General features: G+C 42.0%; 2 protein-coding genes across 2 annotated transcripts in view; both read left to right on the top strand.

The window, feature by feature from the left end:
* Positions 1 to 76: 76 nt before the first annotated feature.
* LOC109482314 lies at positions 77 to 8386 on the top strand. Its single transcript, XM_019784998.1, has 9 exons — positions 77 to 122; positions 744 to 1964; positions 2268 to 2396; positions 2592 to 3083; positions 3473 to 3670; positions 4664 to 4765; positions 5153 to 5338; positions 6081 to 7543; positions 7637 to 8386. Exons 1-9 carry the CDS (start codon positions 119 to 121, stop codon positions 8363 to 8365), a joined length of 4524 nt encoding a protein of 1507 aa, XP_019640557.1. The 5' UTR covers positions 77 to 118; the 3' UTR covers positions 8366 to 8386.
* Positions 8387 to 16761: 8375 nt separating this feature from the next.
* LOC109482313 overlaps positions 16762 to 20104 on the top strand; it is a 10592-nt gene continuing 7249 nt past the window's right edge. The window contains exons 1-4 of the mRNA XM_019784997.1: positions 16762 to 16765; positions 17300 to 18511; positions 18736 to 18834; positions 19070 to 19561. Of these exons, the coding sequence (XP_019640556.1) occupies positions 16762 to 16765; positions 17300 to 18511; positions 18736 to 18834; positions 19070 to 19561 (1807 nt within the window). The remainder of the gene's footprint in view (positions 16766 to 17299; positions 18512 to 18735; positions 18835 to 19069; positions 19562 to 20104) is intronic.

The following is a 20104-nucleotide window of genomic DNA, read 5'->3' as shown; positions in this document are numbered from 1 at the left end:
CCCCCCCCCCATACACACACACTAACATCATTTTGTTACCTATGATCCCAGTTGACGTCTTACCTTACCAGTACATCATGACGCCATGAAGATTAACAATTGATGGTGTAGGACAACCATGGGTAAGTCAATACCACTCAAGTTGTACAATGTAGAACTAAAATGTGCCGTGATCACAATGTCAATTTCCCGGTATAGCTACAGTAGTTGCTGATATTCCCATGATAAGTGGCTTAGTTATCATGACATTGTGCAAATAATTGTTTTCAGTTGTCAAGTCAATAAGGCCACAGCAAGTAAATTCTATGGATGACATCATCCACAGACTCCAAATTTAATGCGAGCGAGCGAAAGAAAAACAAGGCAGGCCGAAAAATTAAGGTTCCTACATTTTAAAATTTTGACTCAATCATTGTACAAATGGTTTTGATTCAGTGGGAACATCACATATACACAGCCAACATCACATATATCACTGCGCATGCATTAAAGTAAGAAACAAAACATTAAATCAGAGCCTTTCCTTGTCTCCTCTCTTTATAGTTATCTACCATCCAACTTCCGGCATGGTAACAGACATCTTTGCCCATTTTCGGCATGGTGACCACTGTCAGAAGGCAACAAAATTTCTTGTTTTTTTTTTCTCCAAAATCAGGCGAAAATTAATGCGCGCGCTGATGTCATCCATAACAATTACTTGCTGTGACCTAATCTAGTGTACACGGTCATGTTTTTCTTCACAGAAAACCCCGCTGTGCTGTTGGTCCATACTGAGTATGGCTCATCTCAGGATGAAACCTCCCCCTTAAACCAGCAGGTGGTAGACATACTCAGGGAACGCGAATCAGATATACCTGTGCTCATGACAGTTTTAAAAGCGAATGAAGAGGACATCCAGAATGCAAAACGCGATGGGATAGAACTACTGCCGCCTACACTTGACCCAGACGATCCTAGTCGGACTGACCCATCACCAAATTGGCTGACCTTTGACCACCTGTCCAAGTACCAAAATCTTCCCCCAAAGGTCAGAAGCATCATCGGCCACTCCGACGTCACAAGTAGGGCAGCCGTTAGGATAAAACAGGAACGTTATTCTAAGTCTGATGCAACAGTCATCCTCTTCACCACTGACATACCAGAAGACACCGAGTACTACAAGGGAGATGAGAAGGCCATTGGCATTGGGAAGAAGGAAGACTCCATCCTTGAAGATGCACAAGAAGCTGACGTGGTCTTTTCTCTTGGAAACAAGATATTTGATCACTTTGAGAACCAGTTCAGAGCAATACCTGCCAGCAAGAGGCCTCAGCATGTCAAGTTTGTTCCGAGGCCCTCCAAGATCTTTGAAGATGCAGAAGCTGAATACAAGGACACAGAGACAATGGTGGTCCTGTCCATCGGTAGGGTGAAGGGTGTTGAAATACTGAAGGGATATGACCTTGCTGTTGAATCCCTGAGCCTTGTAGCAGAGAAGATGAAAGTTAAGTTTCGTGTCATGGGATCCCCGGGAGTTGACAAAGATGACATTGAAACACGCAAGGCAATCCTAAAGCACCGTAAGTCAGCAAACCTACAGATAACCCTCCTCCCATACGGCTCACAGAAGGACATGTGTAAAGAGATGATGCAGGCCCACCTGGTCCTGATGCCTTCTCGTGCTGAACCGTTCGGACTGGTTGGCCTGGAGGCCATCGCGGCAGGCGTCCCTGTTCTTGTATCAAGCAAGTCTGGGCTGGCAGACTTCATCCATGAACATGTAGATGAACTGCATCATTCCATTGTTGACATGGATGAACATGAAGAAGGTGTCACTGTGAAATATCTAGCTCGCAGCATCGAGAAAATGCTAAAGCACAACAGGACAGAGTTTGAAACAGCAGCAAGGTGTAAGAAGAAGCTTCTGTCCTCAAAGTACTGGGAAGAATCTCATCAGAAGTTCATCAAAGCTTGTACAGATTCAGGTGAGTACATCTTTGTTTTATCTCATCTAATACCATCCTTACTGTTTTGAACAAAAGAATGAGCTAATAGAAGTTAAGTAAAAGAAAATGGATTTCCATATAATGAACACTGTTGAGCATCTTAAACTTTAATAATGATTATGATTACCAAATTTGATTATTGGTTTTGATTCTCATCGATTTGTAAAAGATGACATGGCACATACATTCCTGTTGTGTTTGTGCATGCTTAACACTGTAAAAAATACTTAACGATGTGCTGAATGCATATTATCAATCTACGTAACGTATACCTCCTTCTAGTGCCAAATGTTGGACACTTTGCAGCTGGGAACGTTGCAGAGCAGCCAGCTCAAATCCAGTCAAGAAAGAGAGGCACGGATACTACTAGAATATGGGAGAACGTTGGAGGCCGGAAACGTACAAAACGAGGCAAGTTTCATACGTGTGCATGTGATACATTATAACGGGTAACATTTGACTTATTTGACTTGATCTACAAGCTGTGGAGCTCTTAAGGTCCAAACTCAGTTGACAAAATGCTAACCTGTTGAATGCTCTAAAATAGAAAGTACCTTGTATGCGATGCATCTAACATAATGATTGTTTACCATCTTTGTACTCTAGATATACCTCCTCCACTGCCCATCGTGGTAGAGATATTTGCACAGGTAAAGCCAACCGTCAAAACCCCCAAGGAATTTCTAAGCTATGCCTCGGCAAAGAAGGCTTTTGTCACTCTCGACATCACAACTTTCACAGACGAAACTCTTGGTCTGCTAGAGCAGTTAAAACCAGAAATCAGAACAGTGGAAGACCTACTCGACACTGCGGAAGCTATCAAACAACTGGAAGAAATCAAAGGCGTGAATGTTAAAGATGTCAAGAAAGGCAGTCTGGTCTTCTACACGCAATGTACAGACTTGGGCGGCTTGGGCCAACTCTGGTTCATGTACAAAAGTGGAAAACTCAATGACCTGCTGGTTGGTAGTTTGATAAGAAAGGAAACCTTACAGCAACTCTGTGCTGAGAACGTCTCTGTGAAGTCAACCATCAACATAGAGGACTTCAGGAAGGCCCTGATCTACATCCTCACCTCACCTGCTACCGAAGGAAAAGGTATATTGGAACTTTGATTCTCCTACTGTAGGTTTTGTTTGGTAAGGTTTGAATCACTCCCAAAGGGCACAAGTTCGGTGGCATCTGGCAGGATTCAAATCCGGGACCTCTTGGGTCTGAGCCGAACACTTTACCGTTACGCCACACGACCCCACTTTGATTTTTGAAGGTCCATTGAAATGCGTACGTGATATTTCGATTTCAGGATGACACCTTTAGTAACTGTACTAAATCTAAGATAAGGGTGTCGCCGGCTTTCATTATTGACATTGCCATACTGAACCACCAAACAGACAACTAAATGGCGAAAGATTGATGGGGGTTTTACCTTAATGTGACTATTATCTGTGACAATTTCTGAACACGCTCCTAACACTTGCTGTTCAAAGGTCCGCTCATGCCAAGACTACCCCTGGAGTACCCCCTCTATCAGCCACACACCCACACCAGAAGCAGAGTGTTGGACGTTCTCCACCTGGATCAGAAGAAAGTGCCTGAACAACACCTCAACAAAGTGCCACTACCTACACAGAGGGACTATGGAGACGATGATCTTCTCGACAAACTGGACAATCTTCAAATAGCAGGTAACATATGACAAACCATTCACAACGTCTGTTTTTGTTTATGTTTACATCGTGATCCACTATCATTACTGAAGTATGATCATAGTGGATCACGATGTAAACATAAACACACTAAGTATAAATCGCTATCCGATTACGATGTCTCACTCAACATTGACTGGTCCTTCTACCGGCTAATCTGGGATGTCTGAAGTGGGGTCGTGCACGTGGGTCGTGTGGCGCAACGGCAGAGTGCTCGACTCGGAACCAAGAGGTCCCGGGTTCGAGTCCTGTTCGAGTTCGCCACCGACCTTGTGCCCTTGGGATGTGTGGGACACAACACCACCAACAGCTGCCTTTCTCCCACGTGTATTGCACTGTTACAACTTCAACAAGAAGCCATAGGCGACAATCCTCCGTGAAGTTTTATATTTTGCAACAAAAATAATCCCAAGCGTCAACGCCAGACCTACATTTTTTGTACTGTGCAGACAATAGGCAACGGTTAATACAATGAGGGCGCGTCACAACCATAAAACATAAAAAGACCTAAATCCATTTCTGCTCCTAGGGCGTGTTTAGATACTGTGCTTCAAGTTCGAAGTTCATTTTATACAAGTTCGAAGTTCATTTTATACACACACAATCATTGCATTCACATAAAGATCGGACTATCATGGTCGTGTCACTAGTAACAAAAACAGCCCCACCGTCTTACCGAGCCTGTTACTCATTAACCATTCCAATTTGCCTCATAATTGTAGGGGTGCATTTGCAATATTACATTGACCGCGAAAACAGCAACGGCAAAAATACACATTCGTGCATCAACACGGGCATGCCAGCAGACGGCGTATAAAATTGCGTGCCGATTACACAAAGAGAACCCAGTGTTTTGACTGCGAACATGAAAAAAACAGCCCTTCACAACACTCCGTCCGGAGGTCTTGACCTCCTTCACGGAGTAATAAACCAAATCAAATCATCTAATGAACCATCATTCTGTGCAAACAGCCAGCACATCCGAGGAAACACCAGAAGATACGGAGGTCGGGGAGATCAACTCTGCCCTCAAACCTGCTGGGGCGTCAGTTATACCAGCTCAGGAAACAACAGGTAAAAGAGATTTGAGGATTAACCTTGTCATATTAATAATCATTATGATATATAAAATTATGAAATAAAGACTGAACTTTAACTGCCAACACTACATTGAATTGGGACTTATCCCAAATTCTACTCTTGGAACGTGACGTCAGAGATACGTGACCGTATTAGCGGGTCATACGTGCCAGATAACTTGTGTCGCCCCCCGTCTCTGACTTGCACCAACACAGACAGGGAATACTGATGAACGTTCATGCTATGAAGAAAGTTTGCTAACCACAAACAAATGGTGAAACAAAATGGTAAATCTGAATGTTTCGCTGCTTCGAAGTGTCAAAATGTGAATTTAAATCCATAGATTTTACAGTACTCATAGAAAACATTATAAATCCACAGAAGATCAGACCATTGGTGACACGGAGGTTCCACAGGTGATGTCAGAACTGGTCTCACTGGACATCAAGGAACTGGAACGACTGATGGGACCTCGGATTAAGAGGACTTCCTCCATAAGCTCTGACTCATCTGGCTATGTGACAGGCACTCCAGGATCAGGACTCAGCAGACCCGACTCACCCACAGGTAAGAGGATTTAATACTAGCATGCTCAATTATCATATGCATGGTAAACGTCATGAGCATGCTATCGTTGAAGAGGTTCATCAGTCACGTAAAAATATCATTTAGTAGAATCTTGATCACGGGGTGACCTAGTTTCGTGTTCTCGCGAGACTAGCTATAGGTCACTCAGTGATCAAGATGTACAGTGGACGAAAATTTGGAGGTACATGTTTCTACTGATTGAGGAATATTCTACTAAATGATATTTTTACGTGACTGATGAACCTCTTCAATAGATAGCATGCTCATGACTTTTTCCATGCATATGACCTACGAGAAGAAACGTACATTTTTTTGCTATGTTATCAAGTTGATTTACTTGACAGATCACAGTTGGCAGTATTTTAATTGAAAGCAACTTGTTGCAACTAACACTCGGATCCGAATCAAGTTTGTTACAATATCACAAGTTATCGTGTGCGATCATCTCGTCTGTAGCATCTTGTTCCAAAGAAGATTCTAAAATGGGCAAAAGTTAGGGTACGTTTGTGGCACACGTGGATTGCACATGCAAAATGTAATAGTGCAGCTGTAGTCGTCTTTTGCACAATTTCGACTATGCTGAAACTGAGTTCTTGCTGATGAAAAAGTCAACGTTTGGTATTTGCATGTTATTTGCTCTAAAGATGAAAAAATCCAGTACAATTTATTGCTTCCATGAAATTGACTAAAGGCACTAAAAGGATCTTTCTCGGACCCGTAGGCGAGGGTGACGTCCAGGGTACACTGGAGACTCTCCTTGCTGAACTAAACAAACCTACAGTACTGAGAGACAAGGGAAAACAGTTTGACCTGTACTGTCAGATAGGAGATCTTTACAGGACAAAACTACGCAACCCACAGTCAGCTCTGCAGTATTACCAGAACATGTTAGAGTGTTCTCAGGCACTGTCAGAAGACACAAAACAAGCCAAGGCCTACAGCAGACTAGGCGTAACCTGTGATATGTTAGGTCTCCAAGCTGAAGCCTTTACAAACCATAAAAAGGCTCTGGCTATCTATAGAATAGATACAGGAAATGAAACTGATGTTTGCATCGCTTACAAAAACCTGGCCTCATCATTAGCACTATCAGGTCAAGTGTCAGATGCAAAAACTAACTATGAATCAGCCTTGGCTGTTGCCATGGAGACAGGAAACAAGACTGAACAGATGGAAATTTACTGCATGCTGGGTGATTTGCACAGGGAACAGCTAGAGGAACCAGAGGTCTCACACAGGTACTACACAGAGGTGTTGGCACTGGCCAGGGACTTGAGGAAGAAGGACATGGAGGGGGTGGCTTACCACAAACTAGGACACGCTTGTTCGGACATGAAGAATTATGACGCAGCTTTGGAGTGGCATCAGAAGAGCCTTGAGATGACGAGCCAAGATGGTGGAAATAAGAGAGTACAGATGATAACACACACAGATGTGGGTAATGCATACAGAGTACTGGGAAAACCGGACCAAGCAACATCCCACTTCAACACTGCCTTACAGCTGGCACAGCAGACAGGGGATCAACATGCACAGATGAGTGTTTGCCTCTGGATGGGTGATATACACAGTGAACAGCTCCACTCCCCACGTACAGCCATCCAGCATTATGAACAGGCTCTTGCACTAGCCAGGCGGTTGAAGGACAGGCATAGGGCGAAAGTGGCGTACATAAAACTTGGACTGGTCCATTATGAGATGGGTGAGTATGGGGCAGCTCTGGAGTGGGCTCAAAAGCACCTGCAGATTGTCGAAGAGGATGGCAACAAAGAAGAACAGATAGCAGCACACACCCTTGTGGGTGATGTATACAGGCGACTGGGTAAACTGGACCTGGCAACATCCCACTTTAACACAGCCCTACAGATGGCACAGCAGACAGGAGATCAACATGGACAGATGGCGGTTTACTTCGCAATTGGTGACATGCACAGAGCACAACTCCACTCCCCACATACAGCCATCCAGCATTATGAACAGGTTCTTGCACTAGCCAGGCAGTTGAAGGACAGGCATGAAGAGGGGAAGGCTTATGAATATGCCAGACTTGGAATTGTGGGGTTGGTACATTGTGGGGTGGGGGAGTATGAGGCATCCCTGGAGTGTTTTCAAAAGTCCCTAAAGATTAAGCAAGAGGACGGAGAGAAGAAAGAGCAGATAGTAACACACAGGGCAATAGGTATTGTATACAGTTTACAGGGTAATCTGGACCTTGCAGCATCCCATCTTAACACGGCATTACAGATGGCACGGCAGATTGGAGATCAACATGGACAGATGAAAGCTTACTTCATGATGGGTGATATTCACAAAAATATACTCCACTCCCCACTTACAGCCATCCAGTACTACGATAAGGCTCTTGCATTAGCCAGGCAGTTGAAGTACAAGCATCACGAGGGAGTGGCTTGCGAGAGATTGGGAATGGCTCGTTTCGAAATGGGGGAGCATGAGGCAGGTTTGAAGTTATTACAGAAGGCCTGGAAGATACGAGAAGACGGAGAAAAGGATGCACAAGGCAAAACTCATTCCAATGTGGACCGTGCACCAGTGGTACAGTATCTAGAGAGCCATGTAGCATCACAAAATGCAGAGGAGCAGCGTAAACAGATGAATGCTAGTTTCCAGATAGGTGAGATGTTCAGAGAACAGCTCCACTCCCCACGTACAGCCATCCAGTATTATCAACAGCACCTTGCACTAGCCAGGCAGTTAGGCGACAGGCATGAAGAGGGACTGGCTTACGATAGACTCGGGAGGACCCATTTTGAGCTCAAAGAATATGACAAAGCCCTGGCCATGTATCAAAACTACCTCAAGATGAGACAAGAGGACAGAGACAAGAAAGCACTGACAACAGCACATAAGAACATAGCAAAATCTTACAAGAAACTGGGAAAGAAGGACCTGGCCAAATCCCAGTACCAATCAGCTATGGCCATCGCCATTGAGACAGGTGACAAACTGCAACAGGACGACATTAGAAAGAAGATTGATAAACTGTAGCAACACGCGGGCAAATCTTACTGCTACCCTTTGCCTCAGAATTCACTTAAAATGGTGCAGTGCTTGCATTTGCACTGTACATGTGTGTGTTAACAGTAAGTTGTTTGTCCAGTTCACTGTATACATGTATGGTAAATTGTCCAGTGAAAAAGGGTATAACCCTCCAAAATAAAATTTATTAGTAAGAGTTTAAGAGTTTCTGCAATGACCAAGACTAAGCCAATAAAGAGAGTTTTTTTTACTATTTGTTGTCATTGCTTGTACCTAGTAACTACTAAATAGCCCTATCATGGAATGTAGCTGATTAAAAAATTTCCTCATTAATTATGCAAATTAGATCTTGTTTTGCATAATTTGTATTTCATAATCTACATCTCTGTGTAAGCTACAAACCAAAAATCAAGTGCCCAGTTGGAAAAAAAAGGTATAAGATGTAACCTTGTTCACGTACCAGTTACGAAGCTCACTAAGAGTCCCACGATGACACAGCTGAGCGTGGCCACCGCGCTGAGGTAGATGTAAGACAGTTCGTACAGCGCTGCTTCGGAGGGACTACGGCGACAAGAAAGGCTTTTAAAAAGTGATGACGATGTGGGACTCAAATAATTAGTTACCTTTGTGACTTTTAAAAATAGTGAATTAAAAAACACAACGTCAATCAAGAAGGTTATACTGGAGACATTATACAATGTAACCTCTTTTGTCAGACTAATTGTTTGAAGATGTGAAAAGGAGTCTAGAAAAGTGTGACATAGTTTGCAATTAAAAGCAGTGAAAGCTTTAGTGACTGGATGATTGGATTATAGGATAGAAATTTATTAGCCTGGGTTTGTTGCTGAACAAATAAACTATACTCACAAATACACTGTGCCCACTGTCTTCTCTCACTGCTTTGCTGTCTTCATTTCCTTCTGCATCTTCAAGTCAAATGGTTTGTTGAGCTGTCGCAGGTTTCTCCCAGACTGGACAGCCTCAGCACACACCTAAACATAATATAAAAGAATGTGTCATGGAAAAACATCCCCAGGCAACACTGAATAACCAAACTAATGATAGCATCATGCAAGTCAACTATCCCATTAAATGGATTTTGAACGAGTTGGGCTCTAGAAAACTGCTTTTAAAAGTGTTACAAAATGCACTGTACTTGTAGCATGTTACACCTCAGAGTTTTTATTAATAATAACATGTGAGGCAAGGAATGAGTCATGTAAAAAAAGGAAACGAACAAGCTTTAAAAATCATACATAATGCAATACAAATGATAATGAAGAACTAAAGTATGGTCACCTCGACATAACTAGTTTTCAACCGTTTTGTATCGTATGCATTTCGGCGCCCTGAAGCTTTGAGGCCCCCATCATGTTTACGCAAATTTTTGGCGGGAAAAATAACTAATTATGTACACGGCCACATTCCAACAGGTGTTTTGAACCACGTGGAGATAAAGAAAAAGGTTTGGTCGATACACAATTTCTTTCAACAAATATAACCTCAAAACGCTTAACAACTGACTAAAAGACATGCACATACATTTTATATATACTCTACACGCGCACCCCACATTGAAAATGTTGTTGAAAACGCGGCAACTTGATGGACTTTTTCTAAGCCTGGCTAAAATTAGGAACGGCCGCTCCCTAATACAGAAATAGGTCATGTCTTACGGAATATAACTTGACATGTTCGTACTAGTTGCTAAGGAATAATGTCAGCCAAACAATGTACTGGTTTACCTGCAACTATGAGCGAGGTCGTCTCTATACCACGCTACTCTTCCCAACTGTCTCGCCATTTTTGTCTTCTCCAAAATTCGCCAGGTCAGGAAATCCGCACTTTCTCTTCAAAACATCACCAGAACGGTACAAATCCTCGGTGAACACTCCCAGACATTCTGCTGCACACTTACTAAGACATTCTATCGTCGAAAACGTCTAAAAAGCAGTACCCAGCAAGTTTGAAAAAATCAGCCCAGAGTATTTCCGTCGTACGAAAGCGCCATTTTCAACGGACTATATGAAACTTGTTTTTACACAAGTGCAGAACGGCCGTGCATAATTAATGTAAGTTGGTAATCTAATTATGACGACCAATGACGGGCCGTTTTGGTGCCAGGCACTTATATGTGTCGAAGAAGGACGATAAGATCATATCATATATAAATATTCCATGAATACAAATCGAAAAGTAACAATTTCCTACACCATATTTTTTCTATCAAAATGAGAACAATTACAGATATTTATTATTGGCGCACTAGATTTACAAAACTGACGCCACCACATCGTATGGTGTAAAAGGCTGTGCACATCTCTGTTTCCCGAGCCCTTGAGACACAAAGCTCAAGTGTAGGGCGCCTGACGAGAAAAACGGGACCGAAAAAAGGCGCACTTACAGTAAAGTGTGTGTGTGTGTGTGTGTGTGTGTGTGTGTGTGTGTGTGTGTGTGTTTATGCGTATGTATTGTATGCCTGTGTATGTCTGTATTTTTGTGTGTGTGGTTTAAGAATAATTTTAGGTCTATACTATATGCTACGAGTACGAGTGCCTTACAATACTATAAAATGTTGCCTTTTGGCTGCACCCGGACACCCCTTTGACCCTGAAAATGGTCGCGAGCGTTGACCTTTGGTGTGTTGAAGGTATTATCGGTTTGATCCACTTTCCCTAGGCTTCGCACAGAGGGGTGTCTGGTTTTGATACATTCTTTGTATCGCTGTTTTCCACGGCTGCATAGCCAGATTCAGTGAAAATATGCACAATTCAAAGATCCTTTGGTGAACATATATAACATTTCTTTGCAGATTTATGATTTTTGTTTAGTTCCTTAAGTGTTAATATCTGGTAAATGTGGCGAGTCACAAGTATGCAAATGAATATTATGCAAACTTTTCCGTACGCGCCTATATTACTACAACTTCTTGTAAACCCTTGTATATTTGACGTACTATAAGCAGCAAGCTTCTGTATGTAACATTTCCGACCCCCGTCACTATGTTTTCGATCGAAATATGTGTGGATACGCACCATGTGCCCGCGTTTTGCTTCCTCAGGAATGTATGTCGTACCACTGATTACCGGTTATTTTTAACGTCTGATTTAACGGTTTCGGTTGTCATTCTGAGTTTCAATACGAGTTCCTTGCGGCAGATGAAATAGAATTTCATAAGTTCATGGGTACATGTTATAAGCTGCAGATGAAAATGTTGACCTGTGTTAGCACAACCTGGAACGCTAAATCTAACACATAAAATTTAACACCATCAACTATACATAACAAACAACATATAAGAATATACAATAAAAAGCCCGGAGGTATAAAATCTCAGATTTTACTTGTATTGTATTCTATTCTAAGCTACGTACGTGTACTCATGGTACATTGTGTGGTAAAACCTCAAGTAGACTGTCAACATCTATCTTCCCATTGAAATAAACACACAAACACACACATAAGAGACGCGCGTCATTGGTGAGAAAATTATATTTTCGTTACATCATAAATTGTTAACACAGTGTATGTGTTGTGAGCACTAGTGCTGTCATCCGTCCATACATATATGTATGCCTGTATCAAATTACTATATAATTATATAACTAGAAAGGCAACATATGCAAGGCAAATGCATAATGTTTACCTTTGCATATGGTTTGCTCTGTTACTATTATTCTTTCTCAAACACATCCATACATATGGTCAGACAGGAGTCTAAATCCCTCCTGCTGTAAAATTGCAACATGATGTCACCCGACACCAGTTACCATGGTGATAGATCTCACCAAATCAGGCCATTAGCTCGGTCAGAGGTCAGTGTTTGGAACGGAAGAAGAAGAAGAAGAGGAAACGTAACAAAAACAATTTTCCTTCGGTAAACATAATAATATTCAAATAGCGTGTTCCCACTAAAACATTCTGGAGCGATGGATCTAATAAGTGAATTTATATGAACTATAGAACTAGTTCGAATTTCAATCACAGATACTGCAGTTAGATCTCACATAGATATACCTTAGTCTCTCCCAGACTAACTACACTGGCTCTATATAGGAGAATACATTTGCCAGGGGAGTTTGGCCGCAGTTAGGGAAACTTGAAACAACCTTCCGCGGCAGGACTCCCTTGGCCAATTTTACTCTCCTTTTTGACGAATTCTACGATCCGGTCTGGGCTAGATACTAGTATACGGCATGTGTATCTTTGTGGAAACGTATACATAGCTACCTCAGAACTGAGAATTGAGATACATTGTATATCAACGTGAACAAAGTTTTAACGCTAAAATAAAGTCTAAAACTAATACAACTAAAAAAGGCTCATGTGATGGAAAAAAACAAGCCGGAGATACATTTGGTGTGATGTGAAATAACCAGGGTAGTGGCCAATCAGGGAATAGTACCAGTTGCATGGTTCCCGCGAAGATCTGGTTTCATCAGGTTGGTAAGACACTAAGTTAAGAGACTCTTTTTACACAACCAAGTCTTTTATATTCAGCCGACGTTTCGGTGACCGTCTGTCATTTTCCTCAGGACAATTCTGACTGGTTCACATTGCACTTCAGCACAGGTGTCGCAGGGACCGCATTGTAGATACGGTTCAATGTAATCACGCATATGTGTAGATATGTAAATATTGTACGTTTGGGAATGCATATATATGTGTGATTACAGGGAATTTTATCTACAATGCGGTCCCTGCGACACCTGGGCTTCAATGCAATGTGAACCTGTCAGAATTGCCCTGAGGAAGGTGACAGACGGTCACTGAAATGTCGGCTGAATAAAAGACTTGGTTGTGTAAAAAGAGTCTTCTTTACTCGGTTCCTGAAGATGTTTTTAACCGTAAACGGTTTGTGGTTGTCCCCGGACTGTTTTACAACCTGGTCCCTTGATCAGTAGGTGGAAGCCCGCTGGTTACAGGCGACAACTCGACGTCGAGACCGGCCTTGTCCTGGAGATGGAGAAAATCGTCATGTCAAGGTTACGGGTATTTATAGACGGTCTTACACACGCATACACACACATATGCACACACACACACACGCGCGCATATACACACATATAGAAAGAACACGCATACACACGCGCGCGCGCGCACGGACGCACACACACACATATGCAAACGCAGGCACAAACACATAGTCACACATGCCAAAAAACAGTTACTCAAGCAACTGGATATGATTTTGAAAACGTCAGACGTTTCAGCTAGTATCCACTAGCTTTCGTCAGTGACTGAGAGACCAGAGGGGAAAGCAGGTTTATATACACAACCTGTTGATTGATATGCAAATAAAGTGAAGACAAATTTTTGGAAGTCGAAAAAGGAACAAAAGTCAGACAAGTCAAGACAAGATGATGCAAATTAGTCTGAAAGCTCCTGTTATACAGGACAGGAGCTTAAGTGTTGTCTGTCCTCGGGGCTGGGAGTGCCAAATCCCAAGTGCCGGAAAGATCGACCCGTAGCCCCCCTTCCCTGTTGAGGGTGGGGTTGTACATTCTTTCATATATTGCCTCTTAACACCCCGTTCCCCGTCTTCACTTTATTTGCATATCAATCAACAGGTTGTGTATATAAACCTGCTTTCCCCTCCAGTTGCTTGAGTAACTGTTTTTTGGCATATCGTATTACCTGGATGTCTAACCTTCATCGACGTACATAGTCACACACACTTACATACAGTGTGAAGGTGTGCGTCATCTAAAAACAAGCAAACAAACACGCACACACACACACATACACACGCGCGTGCACACATGGTATGGGGTCTGTCCTTGGTGCTGATTGGTAATCGGTCGATTAACAACTTCTTTTGGTGACGTTCTTAGCTCTTAATGTTTAACGGAATAATAACGTTTTTTATTGTTAGACAAGCACTATCCCACCCATATATGTTGAAATAGGTTTGGGCTGTAATTTTGAGAGTGGGCTTACCAAAATTTTCCATTGTTCATCTCCATTATTTGTCAAAGAATAAGCGGTTCACCGCTTCTGGGTAAGTCTAATTTCTTGTGTTGGAAATGACAGTTCAAACATGTTCCAGAATAATTTCTACCAACGCATGCAGATGAACCTTCAAGCTAACCTTTTAACTTTAAACTAATATTCGCGTTTTAAATTTAACTATATATTTAAATTTTATGAATGTATATAGTTTGTCACATGCAACATGATGTCAGAATAGGCCTCGCAATTCAGCCATCATAGCTGCAATGAGGCTTGTGTGTACATTTTCTTGTTCTTGTAATAAACCATTCTACTTCTACTAACCTATATATGCATGCTACATACGCTCACTTTTACGGACTTTTACGGGTGATGGAAGCTTAACAACTTACCCCCTCGGGCTCCCCATGCCTGACTCCACAGCGCAGCCACTTCAGCCAGCGGTTCGGCAGGCAGCAGAACAAACTATCGTAGAACGGCACGATCAGTTTGGGGTCCACTTTCTTCGGATCCTGTGAGCCTGTCAACAAAAAGACTCTATAATACAAGAGTTTGATGACTTCATTTAAGACAAATCTCTGATTTATTGTTTGGTCTTTTACTCTGATGCATTGGTGCATATATCTAATCCTTTTACATGTATATGTAATCATGTCATATCATTTCCCTTTAAAATCAATATATTTACTGGCACATGGATACATTCTTCTCACAGGGGAAAATGTAATCATACAGTTTTACTGGTGGAATTTAAGTTTTGTGAGGAATATGATAATGTCATTGTCAGTTAAAAGTGCCAAGTAGGATTTGCTCTCAACACTTCTGCAACTATTATGAAACATTTTAAGCAGAAACGTCGGCAAATTGTTACTAGAAAATCTGCGTATTTACATATAGTAGACGTCAAAACAAAGCTTGGATTTAGACAATAAAATGATCGATTTCTGGTAAATTTCCGGGATTTTGGTAGTCAAAAATAGCAAAGCAAAGTTATCTTCGGGCAGTTGTCTAACCCCGACTGTTACAAGAAGTTTCTGCAGGTTTTCTTCGACAAGATTGACCGCAGATACATTCCGCCTGTTCTTCAGGGGTGTCACGTGTATGGGCCAGTGGAATATCCTGCTAGATATCCTGCTAGATTTGACATACTGTTGTCTAAGGTTCTAGGCAGGGCACAGCCTCAGAGAAGTGTGCACCAAAGAAAGCCCCCCTCCCCACCTGCAAAGCAAATGATGATGAGATTACCAGTTTGTATAAGTCAATCCCTGTCAATGATTGATTCTATATGCTTGTTTACTATCATTTACTCGAGTCAATAAAGAATTTCGTAATGCCACCTTATCTGTTTTAACTATGCATATTTTTGCTTTGTATAATGTAGTAAATACTTGGTGTAAACATGTGAATAAGCAAATATTAAAAGCATACACCCCTGTGACCCTCTATGGTATAGCCCAACTATGACGTAGCTACTGATCAGGTGTAACTGATGACCTGCTTGTTAAACGCTCCACGATTGGTGCAACTTGTTGGTAGGTTGCCGTAATAAAGCAACACTAAAAGAACACGCTATTTTTCAAATATACAATCATATAATGTGTTGTGAAGATTTGAGCACTGAAAGACTTGTTTTAGCTCGGCTACTCGAAAAACGAGTGATTAAGCAAACACTATTATCAACCAATGAGAAGGCATGTAACAAACTACCTTGCTCACCGCAAAGTTTGACCTAACTAAAAGACGGAACCGTTATTCAGCCCGTATAGGACACCTGCCGAAAAAGCACTTGATTCTACCGAAGAAAGGTAAGTTTTTTAAAATGCACCTTTTATACAAGATGACAAGGTTACTAACGTCGATAACTTTAACAGTTTTGAGGGAAAAGTGGCCAAGTTGAACTGTTGTTTCCAAATGTTCAACATAGGTGTGTTATCACGCCAAAACACGTGATGAAGCACTTTGATCTAAAGCCAACAATGCCGTTATGTTGGCGTCTAATTGACGATATATAAGCAGCTACTTGTTTTACTAGCTAACAGAACTTAGCTATACATATAATAAAGCCTGAAAGACAATGCTGACAATATTCGGTAGCAGAGAAAAGTTGTATTTCCTTCTGCGGTAGTCTAGTTAGAATGTTTGTGACAAACGTCGTTCGAAACTCCGTGTCACTTCCGGGTTTGGTAAAAAAAACGACGCAGGCAAAGGTCAGACGAAAAACGACGCATCACGAAGGTCATACCTGCATAAGACAAATCTCAATAGAGATATCGTAACCTTAAGTATTGTGTGTTTGTGTATCAGATCGACCAAATGCCACATTGACACCTATAGGAAGTCTAGCCCCCCACTAACATCAATTTGTTACCTATGATTCCAGTTTACGTCTTACCTTACCAGCAGTGCATCAGGACGCCATGAATTCGATTATCAATTGATGTTCTAGGACAACCATGGGTAAGTTAATGCTACTGACGTTTTTTTTTATTTCTTTACTTGTTTCTTTATTTTTCAAAACGTAACAATTGAAAGTTAAGTAGACATGCATGGGAGGGCCGGAAACCTGGTGGTTTATCTGTGGCCCTCCCCAATACTACAAAACTAAAAGATTAATTACTCTTATTACTAAATGAACCAAATTTTACACGAAGAAGACAAAATAGCAGGAAATAAACAAAAACAATTCGAAGAAATAATGAAATAATACAAACCATCTATCTGAACAAATAAAGAAAGATCAAACTAATTAGCTAGTTATCACAACATCAGTACAAATATTGATTATATGAGTAAGTTGTCAAATCAACAAAACAAAGTTGTACTTGTAGAACTAAAATGTGGCGTGAATTCAAGTTCAATTTCCTGGTATAGCTACAGTTGTTGCTGATATTTCCATGATAAGTGACTTAGTTATCATGACATTGTGCAAATAATTTGTTTTCAATGGTCACGCCAATAATCTAGTGTACACGGTCATGTTTTCCTTTGCAGAAAACCCCGCTGTGCTATTGGTCCATACTGAGTATGGCTCATCGCAAGATGAAACATCCCCCTTAAACCAGCAGGTGGTAGACATACTTAAGGAACGCGAATCAGACATACCTGTGCTCATGACAGTTTTGAAAGCGAATGAAGAGGACATCCAGAATGCAAAACGTGATGGGGTGGAACTACTGCTGCCTACACTTGACCCAGATGATCCTAGTCGAACTGACCCATCACCAAATTGGCTGACCTTTGACCACCTGTCCAAATACCAAAATCTTCCCCCAAGGGTCAGAAGCATTGTCGGTCAGTCCGACGTCACAAGTAGGGCTGCGGTGAGGATCAAACAGGAACGTTACCCTGCATCTGATGCAAGAGTCGTCCTCTTCACCACTGACATACCAGAAGACACCGAGTACTACAAGGGAGATGAGAAGGCCATGGGCATCGGGAAGAAGGAAGACTCCATCCTTGAAGATGCACAAGAAGCTGACGTGGTCTTTTCTCTTGGAAACAAGATATTTGATCACTTTGAGAACCAGTTCAGAGCAATACCTGCCAGCAAGAGGCCTCAGCATGTCAAGTTTGTTCCGAGACCCTCCAAGATCTTTGAAGATGCAGAAGCTGAATACAAGGGCACAGAGACAATGGTGGTCCTGTCCATTGGTAGGGTGAAGGGTGTTGAAAAACTGAAGGGATATGACCTTGCTGTTGAATCCCTGAGCCTTGTAGCAGAGAGGATGAAAGTTAAGTTTCGTGCCATGGGAGTTGACGAAGATGACATTGAAACACGCAAGGCAATCCTAAAGCACCGTAAGTCAGCAAACCTACAGATAACCCTCCTCCCATACGGCTCACAGAAGGACATCTATAAAGAGATGATGCAGGCCCACCTGGTCCTGATGCCTTCTCGTGCTGAACCGTTCGGACTGGTCGGCCTGGAGGCCATCGCGGCAGGCGTCCCTGTTCTTGTATCAAGCAAGTCTGGGCTGGCAGACTTCATCCATGAACATGTAGATGAACTGCATCATTCCATTGTTGACATGGATGAACATGAGGAAGGTGTCACTGTGAAATATCTAGCTCGCAGCATCGAGAGAATGCTAAAGCACAGCAGGACAGAGTTTGAAGCAGCAGCAAGGTGTAAGAGGAAGCTTCTGTCCTCAAAGTACTGGGAAGAATCTCATAAGAAGTTCGTCAAAGCTTGTACAGATGCAGGTGAGTACATCTTTGTCTTATCTCATCTAATAATAAAAGAATAAGCTAATAGAAGTTATGTAAAAGAGATAGATTTCCATAGAATGAACACTTTCGATCGAGCATCTTAAACTTTTAAGTTAAAGATGATTATGATTACCAAATATGATGAATGGATTTGATTGTCATCGATTTGTATTTTGATTGCATAATATCAATCTACCTAAATGTTGAACACTTTGCAGCCGTAAACATTGCACAACAGCCAGAACAAGTTCAGACAAGAAAGAGAGGCACGGATACTATATGGGAGAACGTTGGAGGACTTAAACGCCCAATACAAGGTAAATTTTATCAGTGTAAATTTTATAATGTAATACATTATAACGGGTAACACATACGTGTCAGCTCAACATGGCGGTATAATAAAACTTATTTGACTTGATCTACAAGCCTTCGACTTCTTAAGGTACAAGCGCAGTTTACAAAATGCTAACCTGTTGAATGCTCTCAAATAGATTTAGTGGTGTTATCTGGTACGCGATGCATCTGACTTTATGTACCATCTTTGTACTCTAGACATGCCTCCTCCACTGACCATCGTGGTAGAGATACTTGCACAGGTGAAGCCAACCGTCAAAACCCCCAAGGAACTGCTAAGCTATGCCTCGGCAAAGAAGGCTTTTGTCACTCTCGACATCACAACTTTCACAGACGAAACTCTTGGTCTGCTAGAGCAGGTAAAACCAGAAATCAGAACAGTGGAAGACCTACTTGACACTGCAGAAGCAATCAGGCAACTGGAAGAAATCAAAGGCGTAAATGTTACAGATGTCAAGACAGGCAGCCTAGTCTTCTACACGCAATGTACAGACTTGGGCGGCTTGGGTCAACTCTGGTTCATGTACAAAAGTAGAAAACTCAATGACCTGATGGTTGGTAGTTTGATCAGAGAGGAAGCATTACAACAACTCTGTGCTGAGAACGTCTCTGTGAAGTCAACCATCAACGTAGAGGACTTCAGGAAGGCCCTGATCTACATCCTCACCTCACCTGCTACCGAAGGAAAAGGTATATTGGAACTTTGATTCTCCTACTGTATGGCATCATTTTTGTGTCAAAAATCTTTTCTAAAAAGGTACCTTAAATTGAGGTAAATAGGTCTGCTATGCTGCCTTCAAAAGGGACGTTTTGAATGCACGACAGGGGCCTTACGTAGGGGCCTTTATCATACCTTGCAAATTCCGTGTCAAAAAATCGTTTAAAAAAAGGTACCTTGAATAGAAACAACTAGCATGTCACACAAGGAAGTCCGTGTCCGTGTGCCCCCTATCAACCAAAGCAAGCCACCCCTAACGTAAGCCTGCCCCCCCCCCTATTTCAAACATGGTTATGTACCACTTGAAAGCAGAGCATACTACCCCTAACGTACCACTTGAAAGCAAAGCATACTATAAGCATACCACCCCTAACGTAACATAGTTATGTACCACTTGAAACCAAAGCAAGACACCCCTAACGTAAACCTGTGCCCCCCATTTCCAACATGGTTATGTCCCACTTGAAACCAAAGCAAGACACCCCTAACGTAAGCCTGTGCCCCCATCCCAACAT

This window comes from Branchiostoma belcheri, unplaced genomic scaffold (assembly GCF_001625305.1).
Source record: "Branchiostoma belcheri isolate BF01 breed outbred unplaced genomic scaffold, Haploidv18h27 scaffold6, whole genome shotgun sequence".
Lineage (NCBI taxonomy): Eukaryota > Metazoa > Chordata > Leptocardii > Amphioxiformes > Branchiostomatidae > Branchiostoma > Branchiostoma belcheri.
The sequence above is the reverse complement of the archived record's forward strand: the minus strand, read 5'-3'. Positions and strand labels throughout refer to the sequence as shown.

Excerpts from the sequence above, each read along its gene's own strand:
- LOC109482314 (XM_019784998.1), top strand. Across the intron at positions 2,397-2,591 it reads CCGGAAACGTACAAAACGAG|ATATACCTCCTCCACTGCCC; the intron begins GCAAGTTTCATA and ends TTTGTACTCTAG. Across the intron at positions 5,339-6,080 it reads CAGACCCGACTCACCCACAG|GCGAGGGTGACGTCCAGGGT; the intron begins GTAAGAGGATTT and ends TCGGACCCGTAG.